This window comes from Leopardus geoffroyi, chromosome C2 (assembly GCF_018350155.1).
Source record: "Leopardus geoffroyi isolate Oge1 chromosome C2, O.geoffroyi_Oge1_pat1.0, whole genome shotgun sequence".
NCBI classification, from domain to species: domain Eukaryota; kingdom Metazoa; phylum Chordata; class Mammalia; order Carnivora; family Felidae; genus Leopardus; species Leopardus geoffroyi.
The window spans coordinates 71,347,075-71,367,325 of record NC_059333.1 but is presented as its reverse complement, the minus strand read 5'-3'; the positions used below and the strand labels follow the sequence as shown (position 1 = coordinate 71,367,325).

At 39.3% G+C, this 20,251-nt stretch overlaps 1 protein-coding gene across 4 annotated transcripts in view; it reads left to right on the top strand.

Annotated features, from left to right (window-relative positions):
- Window positions 1–20,251, top strand: part of LMLN (leishmanolysin like peptidase) — a 135,504-nt gene that overhangs the window by 38,182 nt on the left and 77,071 nt on the right. For all 4 annotated transcript variants that reach the window (XR_006718383.1, XM_045502398.1, XM_045502397.1 and 1 more), the window contains exons 11-12: window positions 2,411–2,487; window positions 16,750–16,860. Coding sequence is in view for 3 of the 4 variants with exons in the window: in XM_045502398.1 (XP_045358354.1) it covers window positions 2,411–2,487; window positions 16,750–16,860 (188 nt within the window). In the remaining variant the exon portion in view is untranslated. The remainder of the gene's footprint in view (window positions 1–2,410; window positions 2,488–16,749; window positions 16,861–20,251) is intronic.

The following is a 20,251-nucleotide window of genomic DNA, read 5'->3' as shown; positions in this document are numbered from 1 at the left end:
ATTTACTCTAATATTTCTTTACCTTAAACAACAACGAAAAGCAATGGTAGTTGGAACAGAGACTAAATTGAGTAAGGGGACAAGAGCAAAATGTACAAAATTAGAATCATGCAATAAGCACTTCTAAGAACCTCTGGCCATATTGAACCAAGTAGAAGAACATGGAGAAAATGGGTATCATGCACAGCATTCCTCTGTTGCTATCTTCAGCTGTCTTAGTGTACTTTATATTTAGCTGCTGTTGCTCCATTGCACAAAATATTAAAATCCAGGGATAAGTCATTATAAACCAACATGATTCGTTATATGAATGTAACAACAGTCCTGTGTTAATGAACAACTGTGTTTTAAATTTTTTATTTTATTTATGTCTTAAGATTTTAAAGTAATCTCTGCATCCAATGTGGGGCTTGAACTTATAATGCCCAGATCAAGAGTCACACATTCTACCATGAGCCAGCCAGCCACTTTAAAATTTATTATTTTAAAAATGTTGTGATGAGCACTTTATTTATATCTGTGATATCCTTCAGGAGTGGCATTTCAGTGGGTATTCTTAGGTTCAACTAAACATGCATTCAAACTCACAAGACCTAGCAAGCGTCATTGAAAAAACATTTACTTGGAAAGATACAAGACACAGCATGCCAGCATGGTAGAAGTCAGGCATTTTTTTCGTGCTCCACACAACAGTCTAGGGGCTGTCATTCATGCCTCTCTCCCTCTGCACTCCAGCTCAAATATAGGAGCAGAAGGCCATACAAGGGGGGGTGCAAGAACCAGCCTGGCTTAGAAGTACTGTGTCTCAAATAAAGACTAATATATTTGTTTTTAACAGTTCCATAGACATAACTTCTAGATCTCTGTAAGTGACATCCCCATAAGAATCTGTGCACATGGGGATGTTCCAAGCTATGGCTTACCAACAGGTCATGTTCATTTACCAAGTCCATCATTTACTGTGATGTCCTGAGGCATCACACCACTGTTGCCTGGTGACACAGTTGACATTCCACCTTTTTTAGGTTTCCAGGAGAGCAGAACTAGGAAGTTAACTCAAGGTCAGATGTATTTACATAGAAATAGAAAAGATAGGGGTGCCTGGGTGACTCAATTTGTTAAGCATCCAACCTTGGCTCAGGTCACGATCGATCGTGTGGTTCGTGAGTTTAAGCCCCATGTCGGGCTCTGTGCTGACAGCTCAGAGGCCGGAGCCTGCTTCAGATTCTGTGTCTCCCTCCCTGTCTGCCCCTCGCCTGCTCGTGCTCTGTCTCTCTCTGTCCCAAAAATAAACATTAAAAAAATTTTTAAAAAAGAGAAAGATAAATCCCTGGAAATGGAATTTCTAGCTCAGAGAGAGAGAAAGAGAGTGTGTGTGTGTGTGTGTGTGTGTGTGTGTGTGTGTGTATTTTTAAGCTTATATACAAGTTAGCAAAATTACAAAGGAGTGAAATTAATGCTTCTGCTGACCATTCTTATCCAGGTGACCACAAAATAATAGTGATGGAAACTTATGGAAGACACATTACACTTGTTTCTCCCATGGGATTTTTAGTTCTTTTATTTTCCTTAAGCAATTTTCCCTAAGCAATTTTCCCAAGTGATTCTCTTAAGAAAACTGTAGATTGACCAGACATGAAAATTTATTTATTTTTGCAGTAGAAACGTGAGAGTATTAATTTCATTAATGGTTGCCTTTCTCTGAAATCAACTTTGTATCCTTGAACTATTTTTTTTAGTGATATTAAAGTACTTGAGGTGACCATCCAGTATTCAACATAAGGATTTGAAGAATAATCAGAGCTGCTGTAGGAATTACATGATATGAATTAAAACACTGGGTAGATAGTAGACTTTGATGGCATTTTAGGTCCCTCATGCAACTTCTTTGATCCTATGATTCTGTGATACTTGTTTTATATATTGATGTGTATTTCTGTGATCATAGCTTGAAGGTTATAAAAGCGTTTTGTTTTTTTTTTTTAATTAAATTCAGGTCAATATTCACCCCCTCTAATATTCTGTGGGCATCTGTCTCAGTCACTCACTTTACTTTGTCTAGATATTATAATATTTTTACAGCATTTCTGCTTATGTATAGTTATTTTCATATTCGTCAGAGTTCTAAATGCTGGTTGTCTGCCATTTCTGGGAAATTGTACATAATATAGTCATTTAAGGCAGAAAGCAGATTTTGCTTTAAGCTTCAGTCTTGTCATGATAGATAGATAGATAGATACATAGATACATAAATTAATTAATTAAGGAAGGCTTATTTATTTCACTACTTGAAGTGAATAAGTGAGCCTCTCACACTTGAGACATTTTACATATACGTCAAAGTAATCATGGAAATTATTGGGAGTTTCAAGACATCTGGCCTTCTAATTTAAAATCTTTTGATTTTCAGAATGAAGCAATGACTGGTTCTCACACCCAGAACCGAGTCTTCTCTCGAATCACTCTGGCATTAATGGAGGACACTGGGTAAGACAGCTGTAAGAATGTTATATGACATTAATATTAGCTTAAGAAAATACATTTTACATTGAAGTAAAATAAAATAGTCTTTGAATTTTATTTAGCTCTCCTTACCTATAGCAATTCATTCATTCATTCAATAAATGGGGCCCTGAGGTATAGTAACGAATAGAACAGAATTCCAGGCATTATGAGGTTTATTTCTAGTACGTAGAGGCCATGCTAATATAAAGGAAAGACTAATCTGAACAAGTTTTTAAAATTACAAATGAAATTGATAATGTATAGATTCCTAGTTTTTAAACTTTATTTTGAGAAAGAGCACACAAATACATGTGCGAGAGTTGGGAAGGGGCAAAGAGAGAGGGTGAGAAAGAATCTCAGGCAGGTTTGGTGTTGTCAGAGCAGAGCCTGACGTGGGGCTCAATCCGACAAACCATGAGATCATGACCTGAGCTGAAATCAAGAGTCAGACACCTAATCGACTGAGCTATCCAGGCACCCCGAGAATCCTGGTTTTTTATTTAAAGCAGTAGAACTTTCTAGGGCACCTGGGTAGCTCAGTCAGTTGAGCATCCAACCCTTGATTTCAGCTCAGGTCATGATCCCAAGGTGGTGGGATTGAGTCCTTCTCAGGGAGTTCCTCGTTGGGCTCCCTGCTGAGTGTGGAGCTTGCTTGGGATCCTTTCTCTTTGCCCCTCCCCTGTTCATGGACACAACTCACACAGGCACATGCCCAAAAAACACACTCTCCCTCCCTCCCTCTCTCTCTCTCTCTCAAAATAGATAAATAAACTTAAAAAAAAAAAAAATGCAGTAGAACTTTCTGGTAAAGCTGTAGAATACTGTATTTTATTTTATTTTTTATTTTCCTTTTATTATTTTTTGTTTATTCTTGAGAGAGAGAGAGAGAGAGAGAGACAGAGCATGAGTAGGAGAGGGGCAGAGAGAGAGGGAGACAGAGTCTGAAGCAGGCTCCAGACTCTGAGCTGTCAGCACAGAGCCTGATGTGGGGCTCTAACTCACAAACCAAGAGATCATAACCTGAGCCAAAGTCGGATCCTTAACCAACTGAGCCACCCAGGTGCTCCTATTTTAAAATTTTAATTAGCACATGTGTGCATGTGTGCACACAAGCAGGGGAGGGGCAGAGGGGGAGAGAGAAAATCATTTTTTTTTAAGTTTATTTATTTTGAGATAGCACATGCACAAGGGTACAGGAGGGGCAGAGAGAGAGAGAGAGAGAGGGAGAGAAAGAATCACAAGCAGGCTTCATGCTGTCAGTGCAGAGCCCCACTGTGGCTCAAACTCTTGAACTGTATGAGATCATGACTTGAGCTGAAATCGACAGTCAGACACTCAACCCACTCAGCCACCCAGGTGCCTTGGAATACTGTTTTTAAATGACTCCAGTTGGAGTCTTTGTCTCTGTGGGTTCCTGAGTCCTTTTGGCAAGATTCATTAGTTGGTTTTTTGTTTTTTGTTTTTTTATGTTTTATTTTTATTTATTGTGAGAAAAAGCAAAATGAGGGAGGGGCAGAGAGAGAGAAAGAGAATCCCAAGCAGGCTACATGCTAATAGCACAGAGCCTGACATGGGGCTCAATTCCTGCATGACCCATGAGATTATGACCTGAGCTGAAATCAAGAGTTGAACACTTAACCAACTGAGCCACCCAGGCGCCCCAAGTCTCATTGCTTTTTGATAGCTTCCTTCCTTACTTCCTTTTTTCTGTATAGCAGGATGTGCCAGGCTAATAAGCATACACCCTATCCTAGATTTGGGCATCAGCTAATCTTCCAAGGAGCACTAGTTCCATTTAATGGGGAATAGCTTTTAGAAACCACAACCTAGGCACTGTGTTCATTGCTGCTAGGTTATTGGTGCTTCTCTTAGCTTTTAGTGGGCCAAGTTGGGCAATTCATATTTTTGAAAAAAAAAAAAAGAAAAGACTGGATTTCTTTTAGTACCATTATAACTCTTTCCCATTTATCCTTGAGCAAGCAATGGCCAGCAAAAGTGGTCCTGTTGCTCTGTTTAACAATTTATTTATAGCCCTTTTATAAAACATGCTAATTTCATTAAGATTCTCATAGGTTGCAGTGAGGGGAAGATGGCGGAGTAGGAGGACGTTGGGCTCACCGCGTCCTGCGGATCACTTAGATTCCACCCACACCTGCCTAAATAACCCAGAAAACCACCAGAAGACTAGCAGAACGGATTCTCCGGAGCCAAGATTAGATGAGAGGCCCATGGAAGAGGGTAGGAAGGGCAGAGAGGTGGTGCACGCTACACGGACTGGCAGGAGGGAGCCGGGGCAGAGGGGCAGCCCGCCGGCAAAGCAGAGCCCCCAAGTCTGGCTGGCAAAAAGCGGAGGGGCCAGAGGGCGTGTGTTCTGACAGCAAGCGGGACTTAACATCTGGAAGATTATAAGTTAACAGCTCTGCTTGGAGAGCCGGAAGCTGGAGGACAACTGGAGGGAGAGTTGTTGAGCACTGGATGAGAGAGCGCAGTGTGGCGGGGAACAAAGGCGCTCGCCAGCGCCATCTCCCTTGCCCATCCCCCATCCATAATCCCAAAGGGAACCAGTTCCTGTCAGGGAACTTGCTTGCACCACGCAAATACCCAATTTTGTGCTTCTGAGGATCCATCCCTCCGGTGGCAGGCCTGACTCCCTCCTGGTGCCGCAGGGCCCCTCCCGAACTGGATCACTGAAGGAAAAGCGAGCTGAGCCTACCCCTCCCACCCCTGTGTACCTTGCCGATCCACCCCAGCTAATACGCCAGATCCCCAGCACCACTAGCCTGGCAGTGTGCAAGTAGCCCAGAGGGGCCACGCCACCCCACAGTGAATCCCACCCCTAGGAGAAGGGAAGAGGTACACACCAGTCTGACTGTGGCCCCAGCGGTGGGCTGGGGGCAGACATCAGGTCTGACTGCAGCCCCGCCCACCAACACAAGTTATTCAAGACAGCACAGGGGAAGTGCCCCACAGTTCCGCACCACTCCAGGGACTATCCAAAAGGACAAAACTTAAGAATTCCCCTCACAAAACCTCCAGGAAATAACGACAGCTAGTGAACTGATCAAAAATGATTTAAACAGTATAACAGAAAGTGAATTTAGAATAATAGTCATAAAATTAATCGCTGGGCTTGAAAACAGTATAAAGGACAGCAGAGAATCTATTGCTACAGAGATCAAGGGACTAAAGAACAGCCAGGAGGAGCTAAAAAATGCTATTAATGACCTGCAAAATAAAATGGAGATGACCAAGCTTGGATTGAAGAGGCAGAGGAGAGAACAGGTGAACTAGAAGATAAAATTATGGAAAAAGAAGAAGCTGAGAAAAAGAGAGATAAAAAAATCCAGGAGTATGAGGGGAAAATTAGAGAACTAAGTGATGCACTAAAGAGAAATAATCTACGCATAATTGGTATTCCAGAGGAGGAAGAGAGAGGGAAAGGTGCTGAAGGTGTACTTGAAGAAATAATAGCTGAGAACTTCCCTGATCTGGGGAAGGAAAAAGGCATTGAAATCCAAGAGGCACAGAGAATTCCCTTCAGACGTAACTTGAATTGATCTTCTACACGACATATCAAAATGAAACTGGCAAAATACAAGGAAAATTCTGAAAGCAGCTAGGGATAAATGTGCTCTAACATATAAAGGGAGACCGATAAGACTCATGACGGATCTCTCTACTGAAACTTGGCAGGCCAGAAAGGACTGGTAGGAAATCTTAAATGTGATCAACAGAAAAAAAATATGCAGCCAAGAATCCTCTATCCAGCAAATCTGTCATTTAGAATAGAAGGAGAGATAAAGGTCTTCCCAAACAAACATAAACTGAAGGAATTCATCACCACTAAACCAGCCCTACAAGAGATCCTAAGGGGGATTCTGTGAGACAAAGTACCAGAGACATTGCTACAAGCATGAAACCTACAGACATCACACTGAATGTAAATGGACTAACTGCACCAACCAAAAGACATAGGGTATCAGAATGGATAAAAAAACAAGACCCATCTATTTGCTGTCTACAAGAGACTCATTTCAGACCTGAGGACACCTTCAGATTGAAAGGGAGGGGTTGGAGAACTATCTTTCATGCTACTGGAAGTCAAAAGAGAGCTGGAGTAGCCATACTTATATCAGACAAACTAGACTCTAAACTAAAGGCTGTAACAAGAGATGAAGAAGGGCATTATATAATAGTTACAGGGTCTATCCATCAGGAAGAGCTAACAATTATAAATGTCTATGCACCGAATACAGGAGCCCCCAAATATATAAAACAATTACTCACAAACGTAAGCAACCTTATTGATAAGAATGTGGTAATTGCAGGGGACTTTAACACCCCACTTACAACAATGGATAGATCATCTAGACACATGGTCAGAAAAGAAACAAGGGCCCTGAATGATACATTGGATCAGATGGACTTGACATATATTTAGAACTCTGCATCCCAAAGCAACAGAATATACTTTCTTCTCGAGTGCACATGGAACATTCTCCAAGATAGATCACATATTGGGTCACAAAACAGCCCTTCATAAGTATACAAGAATTGAGATCATACCATGCATACTTTCAGACCACAATGCTATGAAGCTTGAAATCAACCACAGGAAAAAGTCTGGAAAACTTCCAAAAACATGGAGGTTAAAGAACATCCTACTAAAGAATGAATGGGTCAACCAGGCAATTAGAGAAGAAATTAAAAAATATATGGAAACAAACGAAAATGAAAATACAACAATCCAAACGCTTTGGGATGCAGCGAAGGCAGTCCTGAGAGGAAAATACACTGCAATCCAGGCCTATCTCAAGAAACAAGAAAAATCCCAAATACAAAATCTAACAGAACACCAAAGGAAATAGAAGCAGAACAGCAAAGAGACCCTAAACCCAGCAGAAGAAGAGAAATAATAAAGATCAGAGCAGAAATAAACAATATAGAATCTAAAAAAACTGCAGAGCAGATCAATGAAACCAAGAGTTGGTTTTTTGAAAAAATAAACAAAATTGATAAACCTCTAGCCAGGCTTCTCAAAAAGAAAAGGGAGATGACCCAAATAGATAAAATCATGAATGAAAATGGAATTATTACAACCAATCCCTCAGAAATACAAGCAATTATCAGGGAATACTATGAAAAACTATATGCCAACAAACTGGACAACCTGGAAGAAATGGACAAATTCCTAAACACCCACACACTTCCAAAACTCAATCAGGAGGAAATAGAAAGCTTGAATAGACCCATAACCAGCGAAGAAGTTGAATCAGTTATCAAAAATCTCCCAACAAATAAGAGTCCAGGACCAGATGGCTTCCCAGGGGAGTTCTACCAGACATTTAAAGCAGAGATAATACCTATCCTTCTCAAGCTATTCCAAGAAATAGAAAGGGAAGGAAAACTTCCAGACTCATTCTATGAAGCCAGTATTACTTGGATTCCTAAACCAGACAGAGACCCAGTAAATAAAGAGAACTACAGGCCAATATCCCTGATGAATATGGATGCAAAAATTCTCAATAAGATACTAGCAAATCGAATTCAACAGCTTATAAAAAGAATTATTCACCATGATCAAGTGGGATTCATTCCTGCGATGCAGGGCTGGTTCAACATTCGCAAATCAATCAACGTGATACGTCACATTATTAAAAGAAAAGATAAGAACCATATGATGCTGTCAATCGATGCAGAAAAAGCATTTGACAAAATTCAGCATCCTTTCTTAATAAAAACCCTCGAGAAAGTCGGGATAGAAGGAACATACTTAAACATCATAGAAGCCATTTATGAAAAGCTCTCAGCTAATATCCTCAGTGGGGAAGAACTGAGAGCTTTCCCCCTGAGATCAGGAACACGACAGGGATGTCCACTCTCACCGCTGTTGTTTAACACAGTGTTGGAAGTGCTAGCATCAGCAATCAGACAACAAAAGGAAATCAAAGGCATCAAAATTGTCAAAGATGAAGTCAAGCTTTCACTTTTTGCAGATGACATGATATTATACATGGAAAATCCGATAGACTCCACCAAAAGTCTGCTAGAACTGATACATGAATTCAGCAAAGTCACAGGATGCAAAATCAATGTACAGAAATCAGTTGCATTCTTATGCACTAATAATGAAGCAACAGAAAGACGAATAAAGAAACTGATCCCATTCACAGTTGCACCAAGAAGCATAAAATACCTAGGAATAAATCTAACCAAAGATGTAAAAGATCTGTATGCTGAAAACTATAGAAAGCTTATGAAGGAAATTGAAGAAGATATAAAGAAATGGAAAAACATTCCGTGCTCATGGGTTGGAAGAATAAATATTGTCAAAATGTCAATACTACCCAAAGCTATCTACACATTCAATGCAATCCCAATCAAAATTGCACCAGCATTCTTCTCAACGCTAGAACAAGCAATCCTAAAATTCATATGGAACCACAAAAAGGCTCCGAATGGCCAAAGTAATTTTGAAGAAGAAGACCAAAGCAGGAGGCATCACAATCCCAGACTTTAGCCTCTACTATAAAGCTGTAATCATCAAGACAGCATGGTATTGGCACAAAAACAGACACATAGACCAATGGAATAGAATTGAAACCCCAGAACTAGACCCACAAAAGTATGGCCAACTAATCTTTGACAAAGCAGGAAAGAATATCCAATGGAAAAAAGACAGTCTCTTTAACAAATGGTGCTGGGAGAACTGGACAGCAACATGCAGAAGGTTGAAACTAGACCACTTTCTTACACCATTCACAAAAATAAACGCAAAATGGATAAAGGACCTGAATGTGAGACAGGAAACCATCAAAACCCTAGAGGAGAAAGCAGGAAAAGACCTCTCTGACCTCAGCCATAGCAGTTTCTTACTTGACACATCCCCAAAGGCAAGGAATTAAAAGCAAAAATGAACTACTGGGACCTCATGAAGATAAAAAGCTTCTGCACAGCAAAGGAAACAATCAACAAAACTAAAAGGCAAGCAACGGAATGGGAAAAGATATTTGCAAATGACATATCGGACAAAGGGCTAGTATCAAATCTATAAAGAGCTCACCAAACTCCACACCCGAAAAACAAATAACCCAGTGAAGAAATGGGCAGAAAACATGAATAGACACTTCTCTAAAGAAGACATCCAGATGGCCAACAGGCACATAAAAAGATGCTCAACATCGCTCCTCCTCAGGGAAATACAAATCAAAACCACACTCAGATATCACCTCACGCCAGTCAGAATTGCCAAAATGAACAAATCACGAGACTATAGATGCTGGAGAGGATGTGGAGAAACGGGAACCCTCTTGCACTGTTGGTGGGAATGCAAACTGGTGCAGCCACTCTGGGAAATTTGTGGAGGTTCCTCTAAAAATTAAAAATAGACCTACCCTATGACCCAGCAGTAGCACTCTAGGAATTTACCCAAGGGATACAGGAGTACTGGTGCATAGGGGCACTTGTACCCCAATGTTTATAGCAACACTCTCAACAATAGCCAAGTTGTGGAAAGAGCCTAAATGTCCATCAACTGATGAATGGATAAAGAAATTGTGGTTTATATACACAATGGAGTACTACGTGGCAATGAGAAAGAATGAAATATGGCCCTTTGTAACAACATGGATGGAACTGGAGAGTGTGATGCTAAGTGAAATAAGCCATACAGAGAAAGACAGATACCATATGTTTTCACTCTTATGTGGATCCTGAGAAACCTAACAGAAACCCATGGGGGAGGGGAAGGAAAAAAAAAAAAAAGGTTAGAGTGGGAGAGAGCCAAAGCATAAGAGACTCTTAAAAACTGAGAACAGAGGCGCCTGGGTGGCTTGGTCGGTTGGGCATCTGACTTCGGCTCAGGTCATGATCTCACGGTCCGTGAGTTCAAGCCCCGCTTCGGGCTCTGTGCTGACGGCTCAGAGCCTGGAGCCTGTTTCAGATTCTGTGTCTCCCTCTCTCTCTGCCCCTCCCCTGTTCATGCTCTGTCTCTCTCTGTCTCAAAAATAAATAAACGTTAAAAAATAATAATAATAATAATAATTAAAAAAAAAACTGAGAACAAACTGAGGGTTGATGGGGGGTGGGAGGGAGGGGAGGGTGGTGATGGGTATTGAAGAGGGCATCTTTTGGGATAAGCACTGGGTGTTGTATGGAAACCAATTTGACAATAAATTTCATATATTAAAAAAAAAAAAGATACTCATAGGTTACACAAACACTGTGGAGTGTGAGAGTCACTGATGAAATCATAGCACTGGCAAATTTTATAGCACTTTTCCTTTTTCTGGGGCAACACAATAACAAAATGGGCTAGATGTTTCTAAATATCTGGCAATATTTAAAGTTAAAGACATGGAAATTAATTTTTATCCATAAGACTTCATTGTAGATTAACTAAGTTATTTCAGCAGAAAACTTTATTTATCCATCCAGAAACCTGGGAATCATCCTTGAAAACTTCCTCTCCCCACCTCTCACATCCATCCTGACCTGAGCCAAAATCAAGAGTCGGACACTTAACCAACTGAGCCATCCAGATGCCTCAGGGACATAGTTTTTGAGGGGTGATGTACATGTTCTAAAATTAGATATAGGTATGCCTTAGAGAGATATCAGGTTTGGCTCCAGACCACCGCAATAAAGCAAGTCAAATGAATTTTTTTGTTTCCTAGTGCATATAAAAGTTATGTTTATACTATACCACACTCTGTTAAGTGTGCAGTAGCATTATGTCTAATAAAAACAATGTACATACCATTTTTGTTTTTTTAAAAGTTATCTCTACACCCAACATGGGGCTTGAATTTGCCACCCCAGGATCAAGAGTGCACGCTCTACTCTATTCTACTCACTGAGCCAACCAGGTACCCCACGATGTACATACCGTAATTTGAAAATAGTTTATTGGGGTGCCTGGGTGGCTCAGTTGGTTAAGCGTCTGACTTCAGCTTCAGGTCATGATCTTACAGTTCATGGGTTCAAGCCCCCCCACTGGGCTCGGAGTCTGCTTGGGATTCTCCCTTTCTGTCTGCCCCTACCCCGCTCACACTTTCTCTCTTTCTCTCTCGCTCTCTCTCTTTCTCAAGATAAATAAGTAAACTTAAAAAAATAAATAAATAAAAATAAAAATACTTTATTGCTGGGGCACCTGGGTGGCTCAATTGGTTAAGTGTCTGAGTTTTGGCTCAGGTCATGATCTTAACAGTTCGTGGGTTCAAGCCCCATGTCCAGCTCTGCACTGGCAGAGCTGGCTTAGGATTCTCTCTCTCTCTCTCTCTCTCTCTCTCTCTCTCTCTCCCACTTATGCTCTCCCCCTCTCTCTTTTTGCCTCAAAAATAAATGAATAAAGTTAAAAAATACATTATTGCTAAAAAACAAATACACGCAAAAAGCTTTATTGCCCAATATGCTAATCATGAACTGAACTTTCTGCAAGTCCTAGTCATTTTTGCTCATGGAACGTCTTGCATTGATGTTGATGACTGCTGGCCGACAAGGGTGGTGGGTGCTAAAGGTTGGGGTGGCTGTAGCAATTTCTTAAAAGAAAACATTGAAGTTTGTTACACTGTTCGACTCTTCCTTTAATGAATGATTTCTCAGCATCATGCAATGCAGTACTGTTTGATAACATTTTACTCAAAGTAGAACTTCTTTCAGAATTGAAGTCAATCTGCTCTTCCTCAACTAAGTTTAGGTAATATTCTAAATCCTTTGCTGTCACTTCAACAATCTTCACAGCATCTTCACCAGGAGTACTTTCCATCTCAGGGAACCACTCTCTTTGCTCATGCATAAGAAGCAACTTCTTTCTCATCCATTCAAGTTTTATCAAGAGGTTGCAGCAATCAGTCCCATATTCAGGCTCCACTTCTGATTCTGGTTCTCTTGCTGTTTCTACCACATCTGCAGTTCCTTCCTGCACTGGAATCTTGAGCCCTCAAAGTCATCCATGAGGGTTGGAATCAACTTCTTCCAAACTCCTGTTGATGTTGCTATTTTGACCTCTTCCCATGACTCACAAATTTTCTTAATGGCGTCTAGAATGGTCTAGAACCCTTCCCAGAAGGTTTTCACTTACTTTGCTCAGATCCATCAGAGGAATCACTATCTATGGCAGCCATAGCCTTATTAGGTATATTCCTTATATAACAAGACTCGAAAGTCAAAATTACTCCTTGCTCTGTGGGCTGTGGATTGGATGCTGTGTTAGCAGGTATGAAAACAACATGAATCTCATCCATTTCCATCAGAGCTCGTGGGTGACCAGGTGCACTGACAATGAGCAGTAATATTTTAAAAGGAATCTTTTTTTTCTGGACAGTAATCTCAACAGTGGGCTTAAAATATTCAGTAAACCATGTTGCAAACAGATGTGCTGTCATCTAGGCTTTGTTGTTCCGCTTACAGAGCATGGACAGAGGAGGTTTGGTGTGATTCTTAAGAGCCCAAGGATTTTCAGAATGGCAAATGAGCACTTCGTTCACCATTCGACTTCAGGTCACCAGCTTCATCAGCCCCTAATAAGAGAGTCAGCCTGTCCTCGGAACCTTTGAAGCCAGGCATTGACTTCTCTTCTCTAGCTATGAAAGTCCTAGGTGGCATCTTCTTCCAGTAGAAGGCTGTCTAGTCTACATTGAAAATCTGTTGTTTAGTGTAGCCGCTTCCATTAATTACCTGAACTAGATCTTCTGGATAACTCGTTACAGCTTCTGTATCAGCACCTGCTGCTTTACCTAATGCTTTTATGTTATGGAGATGGCTTCTTTCCTTAAGCCTCATGAACCAACTTCTGCTAAGATCTTCCGTGCAGACTACTCAGACCTTCTCCATTATCAGCAATAAGGCTATTTCACTTTCTTTATCATTTGTGTATTCACTGGAATATCACTTTTCATTTCCTTCAAGAACTTTTCCTTTGCATTCACAACTTGGCTAACTAACTGTCTAACTCATGTTGTGTCTCAGGGAATGGGGAGGCCTGAGAAAAGGGGAAGAGGGAACAGTCGGTGGAGCAGTCACAATATACACAATATTTATTGTTGTCATAGGGGTGTGGTGTCTGGCACAATTACAATAGTAACATCAAACACTGATCACAGATCACTATTACAAATAATGGAAAAGTTTGAAGTATTGTGAGAATTAACAGTGTGACGCAAAACATGAAGTTAGCAAATCCTGTTGGAAACATGGTGTCCATAGCCTTGCTTAATACAAAGTTGCCACAAACCTTTAATCTGTAAGAAAAAAATGACAGTATCCGCATAGTGTAATAAAGTGGAATGTAATAAAATGATGTATGCCTGTAGTGGTAATTGATGTACAACCCTGAAAATATACTAAAAAGATTGAATGACAAAAATTATAAGGGTGAATTTTATAGGATATAAACTGTGTCTCAATTTCATTTATAAAGCATACTGACATTGAAGCCAGAACCCTAGATTCAAATCCCATTTTTTGCCACTCACTTGCTGTATGTTTCCCTCAGTTCTTTTGTCTGTAAAATGAGGATGAAAAGCAATACCTACCTCATAGAGTTTTGTGAGGCTTTCATGAGTTGATATATGTCAAGTCCTTAGTATACTTAATGTTTGGCATACTCTGAGTGCCAACTGAGGTATTAGCTATTATATACAAAACTGAACCAAAGTTGATAGAACAATATTTACCCTACTACCAACTACCACCATCCTTTTTTTTCTATTCTGTTAATTTTAATTTTTTTTTTTTTAATGTTTATTTAGTTTTGAGAGAGAGAGTGTGAGCAGGGGAGGAGCAGAGAGAGGGAGACACAGAAGCAGGTGCCTGAAGCAGGCACCAGGCCTGTCAGCACAGAGCCCGAAGCGGGGCTTGAACTCATGGACCACGAGATCATGACCTGAGCTGAAGTCGGACACTTAACCGACTGAGCCATCCAGCGCCCCTCTATTCTGTTAACTTTAAAAGAAAGAGAAATAAATGTTAAGGTACAGTAAATTGATTTCACAACCCTCTGTTGCCACTAAGAAACTGTTTCTAGTGCTTCCCCTGCTCCCTCAGCTGACATGTGCTCCTCCTTTGGGTTTAGCTTAAAGTTGCTTCCTGAAGCAAATCTTTCCTGATTTCCCAGACTAATTTAGATTTCCCTGTTAATGTGCTGCTATTTATTAGCACCCTATATTTAACCTCTGTGGCACTCATCCCAGTTGTAAGTTGTTAAAAATATCTGTCTTCCAGGGCACCTGGGTGGCTCAGTTGGTTAAGCATCTAACTCTTGGGGCGTCTGGGTGGCTCAGTCAGTTAAGCATCCGACTTCGGCTCAGGTCATGATCTTGCAGTCTGTGAGCTCGAGCCCCGCATCAGGCTCTGTGCTGACAGCTCAGAGCCCGGAGCCTGTTTCAAATTCTGTGTCTCCCTCTCTCTTACCCTCCCCCGTTCATGCTGTCTCTCCCTGTCTCAAAAATAAATAAAAGTTAAAAAAAAATTAAGCATCTAACTCTTAATTTCAGCTCAGGTCATGATCTCGCAGTTGTGCAATTGAGCCCTATGTCAGGCTCTGCACTCGGCATGGAGCCTGCTTGAGATTCTCTGTCTCCCCCTGCCACTCCCCCTCAATAAAATAAAATAAAAATAAAATAAAATTCTGTCTTCCCCCTAGATTATAATCTTCATGAGAACAAAAACTGTCTTTTTATTCAGTGGTGTAGCCTTATCATTAAACAAAGTGCTTACCATATAAGAAGTGCTTATAATAACTGTTCAGTCATAGCTTAAAAAGAGCTGCAAAGAAGGTATCATGAAGGTTTCAAGAAATGTAGCTGGAGTGCCCAGCTGATGTTAGAGTAACATAGGGCCAATGCTATGCTCTGTACTCAAAGTATACTAGATATGGTAATTCCCAAGGGAATCTTATTATTTTATATTTTATCCAGAGGGAGAAGGACTGCCTAACCTAGGCACTGCTAAAATAATTCCTAGTGTGCAGTACTGGGGTCATCTGTTACTATCTGGACAACTTGACCTGCTATGATACCAAGTTAGCTAGTTAATATAAGTCACGTTATAGCTGCAGAGGTTGCAGGCATTTTGGTATTCATGTCTTTAGTTTCTCTCTGAGACAGTTCTGTTCTTTGAAAAAATGAGAAGGATTTGAAGATCCATATCATGTATTCCTATTTCTGTTTGATTTTGTGGAAAAGTGGCTGGGATGGAGGGAATAATTCTTGTCATTCCCTCAGCCTTTGCGCCTATGTTTTTATTTAATGTTTCAGTAATGCTAAAGGGCCGAGATGTAATACCAAATGTAAGAAACTATTTTGTATAATTTTATAATTTTTATAAACTAATCTTGTTATTAAGAATAAAGAAGAAGGGTACCTGGGTGACTCAGTCATTTAAGCATCTGACTCTTGGTCTGGGCTCAGGTCATGATCTCATGGTTCATAAGTTTGGGCCCCACACCAAGCTCTGTGCTGATGACATGGTGCCTGCTTGGGATTTTCTCTCTCCCCCTTTCTCTCTGCACCTCTCCTGCTCATGCTCCTGAGCACTCTCTCTTGCTCCCTCTCTCTCTCTCCCTCTCTCTCAAAATAAATAAACTTTAAAAAAAAAAAAGAAGGAATAAGAAAAACTGTTAGGTAGGCTCCTTGCCTTTGATTAAATTTGCCAGGAAATCAAATTGATGTGGGTTGTTTTTTCTGAAATTAGAACATTTTTAAGGTATTAGACATAGTATTCATATGTCTCATAATAGTGTAATTTTTAGTCACAGGCAGACCCTGTGTTGATAGAATATCACAAATCAAGGCCAGAGAAGGAAGAAACTAGGACCAACTGAATCAGATTAGGTAAAGGCTGTCCAACTAATAATTCTCCTATTTCTTCCTAAGTTTATTCTCTTGTATTTTCTCTCATTCTCTTTTTGTTTCTTTGGCCCTTGATCTCTCTGTCTCACACCTTAACCACTTTCTACTTGGTGACTTCTGTCATCTTTGAAAATTACAGTGACAGCACATTTTGGTTTTGATTTTGTTTGTTTTTTTTTTTCAAATGTGAAAGTACCCTCACCAGAAGACAAGTTTCCCAGTCCTATGGTATGGTGAGTCTGTGTAGCAGTTCCTGTGCACCAAGGGCTTTGTTTGTAAATGTTCTTTGTCTTGAGGTCTTGGTTTGTTCATTGCTGAGATTTGTAATTGGTTTGTTGGAATTGTTTTTAAAATGACAATAATAAAAAATGCTTTATTTGAATTATTTCCACAGTTGGTATAAGGCTAATTACAGCATGGCTGAAAAGTTAGACTGGGGCCGAGGAATGGGCTGTGACTTTGTAAGAAAGAGCTGTAAATTCTGGATTGACCAGCAGAAGCAAAAGTAAGAATGCATTTCCTCATGATATCTTTGATAACACAGTTTATTTTGGATTTGTTCTTTATCCTGAGCCTAAAATGTCACTATTTTGAAAATGTGGCCTAAACAGTTCAATTTCAAAATGTATGGAAGGGACACCTAGGTGGCCCAGTTGATTGAGCATCCAACTTTTGATTTTGGCTGATGTCATTATTTCACAGGTTCATGGGATTGAGCCCTACACCCAACGCTGCTCCGACATCACGGAGCCTACTTAGGATTCTCTTTCTCCCTCTCTGTCTGACCTCTCCTCTGATTGTGTAGTCACTCTCTCTCTCTCTCTCAAAATAAATAAACTTAAAAAAAATGTATAGAAAACTGGGGTGCCTGGGTGGCTTAGTCAGGTGGTCATCCAACTCTTGATTTTAGCACGGGTCATTATCTCACTGTTTGTGGGTTTGAGCCCCACATCGGGCTCTGTGTTTACAGCTTAGAGCCTGCTTCGGATTCTCTCTCTCCTTCTCTCTCTTCCCCTCCCCCAACTCGTGCTTTCTCTCTATTGAAAAATTAATTAATTTTAAAAATGTATAGAAAGCCATTTCTGGTGCTTCATGGTAATATCAAAGTAAATAACTACGTTGTTATTTTAAATCATGTATGAAAGAATCTATGGTGTGGGATCCAGAATCATAAGCATTTCTGTTTAGTTTATAATTAACAAATATGTATATTGCAAAATTTTTGCATATTCTATCATTCTTACTCTTTGGAGAATGCACTCATAAACATAAATGTAACTGTTGATTCAATATACAAAAACATGGAAGGTACTTTTGAGTAATGGTTCTCAAATCTGGATGAATATCACAATTACCTAGCTAACTTTTAAAAAATACATTCTTCAAGTTTGGGGGATACACACACACACACACACACACACACACACATATGTGTGTGTGTGTGTGTGTGTGTGTCTTTTTTGTTTTTGTTTTTAATGTAAGCTCTGTGCCCAATGTAGGGCTCAAACTTAGAACCCCAAGAGCCTCAGACTTCACAGACTGAGCCAGCCAGGTGCCCCTATAAATATATTTTTTTAACTTTTTATTTTGAGATCATTATAGAATCACATGTAGTTGTAAAAAAATATGTACAGAGATTCCATGTACACTTTATTCAGTTTTCTTGATGGGTAATATCTTGAAAAAACTATAGTATAACAACACAACCAGGATATTGACATTGATGCAGTCAGATATAGAACATTTCAATTACCACAAGGATATTCCTATTGCCATTTTATAGATGTACACACTTCCCTCCCACTCTAGCCCCTCCTAAGCCCCTGGAAACCACTAAGCTGTTCTTCATTTCTATAATTTTGTCATTTCATGAATGATGTATAAATCACTTCATGCTGTATGTAACCTTTTGGTGTTGCCTTTTTTCACCCCACATAATTTTCTGGATTCATCCAGGTTATGGTGTATATCAGTAGTTTGCTCAAGTTAATGGCTGAATAAAATTCCACGATACAGATGTACCACAGTTGTGTTTACACATTTGCATGTTGAAGGATAACAAGGTTGTTTCCAGTTTTGGGCTATTCTGAATAAAGCTGCTGCAAACATTTGTGTACAGGTTTTTATGTGAACATAAATCTTCATTTCTCCAGGATAAATGCCCAAGAGTGTAATTGCTGGGTCATATGGTAGTGGCAAGTTTAGTTTTATAGTAGAAACTGCTGAACTCTTTTCCAGAATGGCTACGTCATATTATATTCTACCAGCAATGTATGAGTGATAATAGTTTCTCTACATCCTCATCAGCATTTGGTGTTGTGACTGTTTTTTTATTTTAGTTATTCCAAAAGGTAGTAGTGATTATCTTATTGTGGTTTTAATATGCATTTCCCTAATGGCTAGTGATGCTGAATATCTTTTCATGTGCTTATTTGATATCTGTATATCCTCTTGGATGAGGTGTCTCATCATGTCTTATGGTGATTTTCTAATTGGATTGTTTGCTTTTGTCTTACTGTTGAGAGTTTTTGAGAGTTCTTTATATATTCTAGATACTAGTCCTTTGTTGGAGATGTGGCTTGCACACATTTTCTCCTAATCTGTTGCTTTTCTTTTTATTCTTTTATAGGGTCTTTTGTAGAGCATAAGTTTTTAACTTTGGTGAAGTCAAAATTATTAATAGGTCCTTTTATGAATCATAGTTTGAATGTCAAGTCTAAGAACTCAGCGAAGCCCTAGATTCCAAAGACGTTCTTGTATTTTTTTTTTTTAATGTTAAAGCTTTATGTTCTATATTTTTAGTCTGGGATCCATTTTTAGTTAATTTTTGTATAAAATGGGAGACTTAGGTCAAAGTTCATTTTTTGTGTGTGTGGATGTCCAGTTGTTCCAGCACCATTTGTTGAAAAGGTTATCTTTCTTTCATTGAATTGCTTTCTTCCATTTGTGAAGGAATCAGTTGAGTGTATTTATATGGGTCTATTTCTGTGTTCTCTATTCTGTTCCATTGATCTATGTGTCTGTCACTCCATTAATACTTCACAGTCCTTTATTAGTGTAGCCATACTATGTCTTAAATTGGGTAAATGTATTCTTCTCACTTTATTCTTTTTCAAAATCATTTTAGCTGTTCTAGTTCCTGCCTTTCATATAAATTTCAGAATAACCTTGTCTACAAAAAAATCTTGGTAGGATTTTTCTATGAATTGTGTTAAACTTACATTATCAGTTTTAGGAGAATTGACATCTTTATTGACTTTTTAAATCCATGAACGCAATGAGAAGGGGAAACATTCAACCTTTTGCCATTAAGTATAATGTTAGTTGTAGGTGTTCTGTAGATGCTCCTTTTCAAGTTGAAGTTCCTCTCTATTTCTGTGTTTCTGAGAATTTTTATCACAAATGGATGTTGACTTCTGTCAGGTGTTTTTTCCTGCTTTGGTTGATATAATTATGTGATTTTTTTTTTAGTCTGTTATTAATATGGTGGATTATATTGATTTTCAAATATTAAACCAGCTTTCTGTTGCTGGAAAAAGCCCCACTTAGTCATGGTATATAGTTATTTCTGTATATTGCTGAATTCCATGTATTAATATTTATAATGGATTTTTCTGTATATATTCATGAAGAATATATCTTTGTTTCTTTTTTGTACTAAGTATTAATTCAACTTCCTTAATATTTACAGGGCTATTCATATTTACCTATTTCATATTGGATGAATTGTGGTAATTTGTGTTTATTGAAGTATTGGTCCATTTTACCTAAGTTATTAGATTTATGTGTACAGAGTAGTTTGTAGTAGTTCCTTACTATCGTTTTAATGTCTGTAAGGTCTGTAGTGAGATCCCATTTCATTCCTGATATTGGTAATTTGCATTTTCTCGGTTTCT